Below are 8,834 nucleotides of genomic sequence, written 5' to 3'. Positions count from 1 at the left end.
AATCAGCATGTCTTCGTCTGGCTATGTGGCTGTTCCTCGGTGCTCGGTGATCTTTGATGGCACAAATTATGCTGAGTTTGTGGGTTTCATGCGTACCCACATGCGCGGCTGTTCCTCGGTGCTCGGTGATCTTTGATGGCATAAATTATGCTGAGTTTGTGGGTTTCATGCGTATCCACATGCGCGGACTTCTGATGTGGGGTGTTCTCTCTGGCGAGGTCTCCTGTCCGTCATGCCCTGTTGCTCCAGTGGCTCCTGTTCCGCCGGTACCGCCGGTGCTTGCTGGTGATCCTTCTCAGGCTGATCGGGATGCAGCCATGGCTCTTGATGATGCTGCAGTTGATGCTTATGATCAGCAGGTATCCGCCTATTCTGATGCTCTCTTTGTCTACCAGGATGATCTGTCTGCTTACACTCAGCGGTGCAATGATGATGCTTGAGCTGCTGCCGTTCTCACTGCGAGTGTTCTCCCTCAGTTTGCTTCGGAATTCATGGGTCTCGACACTGTTGCAGCAATGTGGTCCTATCTTTGTCAGCGCTATCAGCCTCTGGTGATGCTCTATACCTATCTGTGGTGCGTCAGGAGCATGGTCTTCAGCAAGGTGACTCTTCTGTTGATGAGTTCTTTTCGCGGTGCTCTACCATCTGGCGTCAGCTTGACTCACTGCGAACCGTTGTTTGTGGCACTTGCCATTGCTGTCAGACTACGCGGTCTGACTTGGAGTTTCAGAGGGTTCATGAGTTCTTATCTCGTCTCTGCGCTGGGTTTGAGCCCCGACGTGCTCACTTGCTGGCTCGTGGTCGTGTTTCTATCTCGAAAGTGCTTGCTGAGCTTCGTGCTGAGGAGACCCGCCTTCGCTCTGGAAGATGCTGGGCCGCGACCGCTCGTCCTCAGGCGACAGTGGCGGCGCGGGCTTGGATGAGTTGACCTCGCCGCGGCAGGAACAAATGCGGAGCCGGTGGCGTCGCTCGCACGGCATGCACTGGTATGAGTCGACCTCGCCGCGGCCCAACGAGCGCAAAAACAGAGCTTCTGAGCGTCAGCACACACACCACACACACCCAAAAAAAAAACAGAGCTCAAAACAAACAGTGCCGTCTTCCTCGTCAGTTTAATGAAACTTGATCCCACATGAGTAACAAATCCAAGGAGACAGAGAAAACAAGTGATACAATCAGAAGGTGAAAATTTGGAAGATCTCACCAACTGAATGATGTCTAGTCACGAATAAAATTGGGTCTGTTGTTGCTAGGAAGAAAGCAGGGCAGCGAGTGATTAAAATACACAAACAAGCCAGCAGTGTACATCATTACAAACAAGTTCGCAACAAGTTGTAGTTTTCTTGTAATTCAAATTCTGCCTTCTATAAAAATATGGTACGCATTCACGTACTCTCGGAAAAAAAACACAATCGAAGGAAGGAACTTAAATAGCTCTTGAATGAATCGACGGTACCAAGAAAAAGATTCAGGCATGAGTGGACAGAATGAGAGCCTCATCTTGTTGTGGAAGGAAGATGGATCAGGCAGCTAGGCAAGCCTCGACTGTCTTGGTTGGATCGGAAGCAGGACGGGCGCACAAGTGAGTCCATGTCGACGAAATTTATTGGCTCTGTGGAAGGATAGATATACCAGTGAATATCTCGGTTGGAAGTAGAAAGGGTTCATTCAAGTACAGAAGAGGGCAAATTTAAAACTAGTGGGCTGCTTGCTAAGCTAGACCACACGTTATATGTAATCTTGTGGCATTCAGAAGTAATATGTTATGTATTTATGAACCGTAAGATTTAACACGTAAGTAACCAAGGGGAATTCACATCGAAGTTTTCTTGGCCCCTTAGGCTTCAGTGGGGCCTGAACGAACTAGGTAGCCAAACGAAACAGGCTCAAGGAAATGCTGTAGGAATAGTACGTACCTGCGTGCAGGATTTGATGGTTCAAGCTCTCCACCTGAAGATGAACTCTAAATGCTTATTGAATTGCAAGAAAATACTGAACACTCGGTCTAGAAATGAAGGAATTAGAACAGAGGTAGCCAACCTCAACGCATGCAGCTTCGTCCGCCTGAAATTGAGAAAAAAGAGAATGAGAGGAATGAGCATTTGGTGCCTTGGTGGATCACAGAGATGGGAATAAGTGCGTGCTGTGTGGAGTCGTTGTTCGTGTACCTTTCTCGACACGCCAACATTACTATTTGCTGAAATAAAGATGGGGATGATTGGGATGGTCACTCGATGCAGACCTCATCGCAGCCTCTGCTTCATCCATTAATGAATCATTGGCTTCCTTGCACCAAATGTAAACTTCTACGGTCTCGAGGGATGGGAGGTGCCCCATGCCTAAATCAATGTCGCCATGGGTGATCAACCTAGCCGGTAAGCAGAAATAAAGGTCTTTAAGCCTTGGTGCAGCTCCTCGTGGGAATGTTGATGGCCTCACAGGAATACCAAAACAGTGTAACGTCGTCACACATGGGAAGGCATCGGCAGTAACGGCCAACATCTCCACTTCATCCTCTCCTGGTATGGTCCAGGAGCAATATTCCATCTTAAAGCTGAGATAACGGAGAGCGGGCAACATCCCAAGAAGCCGAATGTCCTCCGGTCGCATTTTTTCAACCACTATGCGCAGGTAGGAGAGCAGTGGAAGCAATGACGGATTAATCCACGCCGGCAGTGTTTCAAACGAGCACCCCGGCCCCCTCAAGCATAATTTGCGGAGCTGTGGAGAGAGCACCCATCCTTGCTTCATGGAATTGGCACAATCTTGATAGGCCGCAATACAAAGACTTTGCAATTTATGGAAATTACTTAGGGATTTCGTCATAGCTTCCTTCACGTTTTCATCCAAGCAATTCCAACAAATTGTAAGCACCCTCAACTTGGTCAAGTGGCACACCTCTTTCACAATGTCCATATTATATTTCTCAGAATATAGACAACCCACCTGCGGCTCATCTAGCACTTCTAGGGATATTAAGCTACATATCCCACTTGGCAGCTTTATACCCGCATTGATATATAGACACTTCAAATTTCTTAACAGAAGAATGCTTGATGGCAATTCCCTTATATGTTCGGTTTCTCTCAAGTCCAATGTTTGCAGAAAATGCAGCTTTCCTATATCCACCGGGAGCTCTTTAGCATGTGTATGCTTTAGCCCTAAGTACCTCAAGTGTAACAAATTCTCCACGTACCCAATATCTGAGATAGTAGAGTCTTCTAAAGCCAATACACGCAGAACTTCAGAACTTGAAACAAACGACATTTGGTGAACCGTGTCATTTCCAAAAAGAGTTACAGACCTTACTTGTTTCATGCTGGTTGTAACCACATCTATGTTGCCCTTCTTAGTCTTGTGGATGGATAATCTACGAACCTTGCTTTGCAGCTTAGGTACTGTTCTGTTAGTACCATCCAATATAGTGACAAAAATTTCTTCACTTGACAAGGAACATATGATATCAAGAACCATGTCATGCACACGACAAGCTACTACCCTTTCTTCTGCATCAATGTCCATTGGTTGGACCATGTTTCTATTTATAAGCTCATTAAAATAACAATCACCGACCTCATATAAACTATCTTGTTTTTCACTCCAAATGAAGCCTTCTGCTATCCACCGCCATATAAGTTCATCTCTCATAATCTTGTGATCTTCTGGAAAGATACTTAGATATAACAAACAAGGCTTCAGATAAAATGGTAGATCATAATAGCTAAGTAATAATATCTTCTTCATCTCCTCCATACTGCGTTCTTCTGTAAGTCCATGACGAATTGAATTGAGAAAACCATACCATTGATCCTTTGTTTTTATTTGACAATTGCTAGCTAGAAGACTTGCTATGACATTAATGGCTAATGGTATCCCGCCACATTTCTTTAAGATATCTTCGGATACTTGCACGAACTCATGAGGACATCCTTGTTCATGAGAAAATACTCTTTTATAGAAGAGTTTTCTCGATAAATCAATAGAAAGAGCTTTCATTCTGTAAATATCATCACTAGAAGAACAACATGCTTCTGACACACTGACAATACGAGTTGTTGTGATTAGTCGGCTTCCAAAACTTTTCTTGAAAAATGCACACTTGATTATTTCCCACACCCTTTTATCCCATATGTCATCAATTACGATGAGGTACCTAATGAGTGTTTTTGACAATTAGTTCATAAACTAGTCGATGAAGATACATGTTCTAAGGAGACTATATTAAATGTTATCCAAGTGCGAAATCACCAAGAGGACTGGAAGAATTTATATGAAACACTATAAGACTATATATAGTGAATCAATGATATGCTACCAGAATGAATATATACTAAGAAATAAGTTTCATGGTTTTACTATCAATCTGTACTAGGAATAAAGAAGCATACCTCTTGTTATTAAGGAATTCAATGAGCTCGTCAATGAGATGCTTTTCTTCCCTTACTGCATTATAAATGTTTGCATATTTGTTCTTGTCAAGTTCAAAGAGAATATCCTTCAAAATTTTCCTCATGTCAGGATTCTGAGAAACTGAAACAAAAGCACTACAATCAAATTGCACTTTGATCTTATCATACGCTGCTTTGGCCAGAGTTGTCTTGCCTAACCCACCAAATCCAACAATAGAGATCACCTTCAGTGGATGGTTCAACCAATCATCACCCCCAATCAACATGTTGATCAACTCATCACGTGTATCTTCAATGCCAATGAGCTCTGTCACATCTTTGTATAAAGCCATGACACGAGGATCAATGCTAGCACTAACAGGGGTGTGATGCACAAGCTCATACCTTTGATGCAGCTCAGCCAATTGTTTAGCCTGACCAACCGCTTCTTCTAGAGCATCAGATATCCCATGCAGACTCTTGCCCTTCTTGAATAATTTGATGGTCTTCTTGAGCAAATTTTTGACTCTGTTCTTCGGGTTGGCAGCCTCACCACCGCCCTCCACATGAACCATGAAGGTGTCAATGATGTCTTCCATTTGGTAGGATAACTCCTTCACCTTTCCTCTCCAAATCTTGACCCCCTCACCGAGCTCCTCTGGCGGCACTTTCGCCACCGTGCGGAGGGCGGCATGCATCAATGTGAGCTCTGTCACGAGAGACTCGATGCCTTTCCTGACTCGTTTCTCCAGCGTGAACTCGCCGACGAGCAGGCTTGTAAGCTTTGGGAGGAGAGGGCCGATGGCCCCCATGGCAATCTCCATGGCTCAACCTCACTGCACGCTCTTGTGGTAGTGCTTTGGGTGGACGAGAGCTAATATCACGATGTGGTTGCTAGGAAGGTCCTCTAGGCAATGTGTGTGCGGCTATCATCAAGGAGAAGCTAGCTAGCTATGTGGTAGAACTAATTGACAGGGTACCGTATGTGCTAGGGCGAGGCTCAGATGCAATCTTCGGATGGGGCATTGGATGCCGCTTCGACTGCAGCGACAGGGTTAAATTACACCGCGTCACCAATCTCCATGCGCAGACTTTACGTACCTGCTGTCGTGCCGAAGAAAAATAGTGTTGAGAGATTCCAGTTGCTCCCTGAGACCATGTGTATGTGTGTGTGCATCTTGTGAAAAAAAAATGTGTGTGTGTGTGTGTGCGACACACCCATGCAATGTTTAATTAAACGCCACCCGTTCATTGGCACTTGTGAAAGCATGTGAGATTGCCTGCGATGATGCGATCGATGCCTCTGAGCAAGTGCATAGTTTAGTTATATAAACTGCTGGGTTGCATTACCTGGAGATGTCTCTGAGCAGATGCATTAGTTTATAGTTATAAATGAACTTCTCAGTTTATAGTTTAGTTATATAAACGTTCGATTGCCTCCCCGCGGTGACAGTAAACATTTCGTTAGGGGAATCACATTCACATCTGACCGCGTGTCAGTGAGTGTCTCAATTTATAAAAATGGGTCTGTGTCTGCTATAGGAAGAAAACACCGCATTATAACAATTACTTAAGGTAGATATATACAAGCCAGCAGTACATTGAGAAAACTAATAGCAACCAATACAAATAAAAGGTGAAATTCCAAAATATTGTAGTATAAACTGAAGGACATTAATTCCATTCCACTTTTCTGGAGTAAAACGACTCTGAAAGCAGTTAGGAACAAAGAAACAGAATGGATAATCAAAGCAGGCAAATTGACCAGCTAGTCATACATCACAAGTATATAACTTTTCCTTACAAAAGAAAGAAATGGGGAAGAAAGTTCGTCATTAGCAAAATTCAGGGGACGCCACAGAAACTTGGTGGTACACTGGTACTTGAATCTGACGGAAGTGATAACAGTATTCCGGCATAAGTGGGTACAATTACAATGAGAGCTTCATGTTGCCACAGAAGAAGAATCAAACACCATGGCAAAGTGTTCCTGTCTTCTTGAGTGTCACTGCCTAAGTTGGCAAGAATGGAAGCATTCAGGCAATATTTCTAAATCTAACACATGTAGAAGACGAGCGTTCAACATAAGCGACACTGGAACGACAATAGCACATGGATATTGCAAGAGAGCCTACTTGGACCTTGTTGTTGTTGTTGTTGTTGGTGGTGGTGGTCATGTCTGCCGCGCTCTTTCGGATGGATGATCTTCAGCATGCCATGCAAGTGGTTTTCTTCACTTGGCAAAAACATATGGGAACAATCATCATATCATGTATACGATAAGATTTTTCCATGCCTTCAACAACATTGATGTCTATCAGTCAATCATGCTTCTATTTATGATCTCATTGAGTAACACTATCACCGAGCTCAAGTGGGCTAATCTCTTGTTTTTCATGATAAACAAATCATCCAACTATCCATTTACATATCAAGTGACCTTGCTTAATCCTCTAATATTCTGAAAACATACTTAGATATAATAACTAATCCTATAGATGACAAGGTAGATCAGAACTAATGTAGTAAAAGAAGGTTGACTCTAGATCATCACTTAACATAATCTACAAGTCAAGAGCTTAATTTACCATTTCTTTGTTAATTCCTGTTGCTGCGATGTATGTGACACATATTGTGTTCTATCTCTAGTCTACCCTAACTTGCCGAAGACAAAAGATTGTGTTGTTGTATGATATACCTTTGCATCATTTATTATATGCAAGCATATTTCCAAAAGATTACAAAATTAAGAGAGACCAACTGATATGGAGATGGATAGCTGAGTGTATCATGTAAACAAGAAGTTGGCCCATTTGAGCTAGGAGAGAGTTACTTCAATCAGCTCATAAACAAAAGCATGATCCAACCGGTAGGCATCAATGACGAGAAGATCAAAATCTTATCGTGTACATGATATGATGCTTGATCTAATATATTCGTTGCCGAGAGATAAAATTATGGATAGTAACAGCCAAATAACAAGATATTCTCCATCTGCACTATCATCTTGTAAATCCACAACAATTGTGATTCTCATCCCATGCCCAAGTACCTATGCATGTGAAGTTTGCAATGATCAGTTGGCAGGCAAGTCAACATGCATATACTCCATTCTTCATAAAGAGAAAACATCAATGATAATGAGCTAGTTATCAAGGCAAAAATGAGCAAAGTCTAGGGAAAAAACAGCTCATACCAAACAATGTAAATCTACAGTGAATCACCAATGATTTGCACTAAGATGCACACACCAAACCAGCACTAAAAAAAGCGGATGGTAACAGCTAAATAACAATATCCACTTCATTTGTTTGTTTCGCGCTAGAATCTCTTTTAAGTCCACAAACAATTGTGAATTCATCCCAGACTGACCTATGTACTATGAAGTTTTTGCACCGTTCAGTTGGCAAACAAATCAAGATGGATCTAATATATGTTTCTTCATAAATAGAGGTCGGTACTGAAGCGCGTACTAGCTATCTGTCAACACATAGACTCACCTAGAGCAGACCCTAGGAGTAGCGAATAGACCAAATTAGCACCGGATATCTGCCGCCGATATAACCAAGAGTTTGCAGTTAAGAATTGAGATGCACACACCGGCCTGCCAGCACAGAAGTAGTACGCACACATGATTTACAGGAAGAAACTATATAAGTAAACGATGAAGAATCTATAACAGGAGAAAATATGTGGTGGTCGACCAACAATTTGCAGTTAAGAAGCACACCCTGAGCCCATGATATTTAGTCGAAGAAACTAATTTAGTCGGATCTATAGAATAGAAGGAGGGATCTATACCTCATCTGCCCTGCGAGATCCGGCGCGTTCCCCTGCAAGCGCAGGCGCCTCTTCGGGCCGCTGCACATACTCACCGGCGAGCAGGTTGCCGGTGGCCGGCAGGATGAACGAGCCCTGGGAGGAGCCCGACAGGCGGAGCCGCCGCTGCGAGATCGACTCCACAGTTACCTCTCTCTTTCTCACTGACTGCACATCTGGATCTGGGCATCTCCAAGCTTGGTAGAAATAATCGTAGGGAGCAGAGGACCTATGGTATGCACGGACACGACTGACCATGAGCCCGCACAGAGCCGCTGCCCTGTGGTCCTCCTCAAGGTATGGTCCCACGTGTCATCCAGCTGCAGTACCATGTAGTACATCTCGAAACGGGTTGACCTAGCTAGGTCTAGGTGCTTCAGGCTTTCAGCTTCAGTCACTTTTCCTGTCCAAACAGCAAGCGATCAAAACAGAGACCGAAAAGTGACGGCTGCACCTCCAACAGACCAGACTACTGGAGTAGAATTAATGCAGCACAAACTAGTAGTAGTTGGCTGCAACAAGAGGATAGCAATAACATCGATTGCTGTCAACTTTAAACCCGGTTGCTAATAATTAGACGGGTCTTAGTCTTTTTTTTTTTTGCGGGGATAGACGGGTCTTACTCGA

The 8,834-nt window shown here is 43.6% G+C and overlaps 1 protein-coding gene and 1 long non-coding RNA gene across 3 annotated transcripts; both read right to left on the bottom strand.

Moving 5' to 3' along the window:
- Nucleotides 1–1,273: 1,273 nt before the first annotated feature.
- On the bottom strand, nucleotides 1,274–5,356 carry LOC123072379 (disease resistance protein RGA5). Of its 2 annotated transcripts, XM_044495939.1 has the most exons (5): nucleotides 4,389–5,356; nucleotides 2,169–4,153; nucleotides 2,041–2,064; nucleotides 1,917–1,950; nucleotides 1,274–1,612 (listed from the first exon to the last, which is right to left on the bottom strand). In XM_044495939.1, the coding sequence occupies exons 1-2, from the start codon at nucleotides 5,210–5,212 to the stop codon at nucleotides 2,191–2,193; spliced, it is 2,787 nt and encodes a 928-aa protein (XP_044351874.1). In that variant the 5' UTR covers nucleotides 5,213–5,356; the 3' UTR covers nucleotides 1,274–1,612; nucleotides 1,917–1,950; nucleotides 2,041–2,064; nucleotides 2,169–2,190. The 2 variants fall into 2 exon arrangements, with proteins under 2 accessions (XP_044351874.1, XP_044351873.1); XM_044495938.1 differs by having other exon boundaries at nucleotides 1,917–2,064.
- A 687-nt stretch (nucleotides 5,357–6,043) lies between these two features.
- On the bottom strand, nucleotides 6,044–8,489 carry LOC123072378 (uncharacterized). Its single transcript, XR_006435073.1, has 3 exons — nucleotides 8,190–8,489; nucleotides 7,889–7,992; nucleotides 6,044–7,440 (listed from the first exon to the last, which is right to left on the bottom strand). It is a non-coding gene; the product is annotated as an uncharacterized lncRNA (long non-coding RNA).
- Nucleotides 8,490–8,834: the final 345 nt, after the last annotated feature.

Source organism: Triticum aestivum, chromosome 3B (assembly GCF_018294505.1).
Source record: "Triticum aestivum cultivar Chinese Spring chromosome 3B, IWGSC CS RefSeq v2.1, whole genome shotgun sequence".
In the NCBI taxonomy this organism is placed as follows: Eukaryota; Viridiplantae; Streptophyta; class Magnoliopsida; order Poales; family Poaceae; genus Triticum; species Triticum aestivum.
Note: the sequence above shows the minus strand (reverse complement) of the source record. Positions and strands in the feature narration are given on the sequence as shown.

What these genes read in the sequence shown, in the direction of transcription:
- LOC123072379 (XM_044495938.1), bottom strand. Translation starts at nt 5,212, where the DNA reads ATGGAGATTGCCATGGGGGCCATCGGCCCTCTCCTCCCAAAGCTTACA. An exon ending in GAATTCCTTAATAACAAGAG is followed by an intron (nt 4,154 to 4,388) that starts GTATGCTTCTTT and finishes AACACTCATTAG; the next exon opens with GTACCTCATCGTAATTGATG.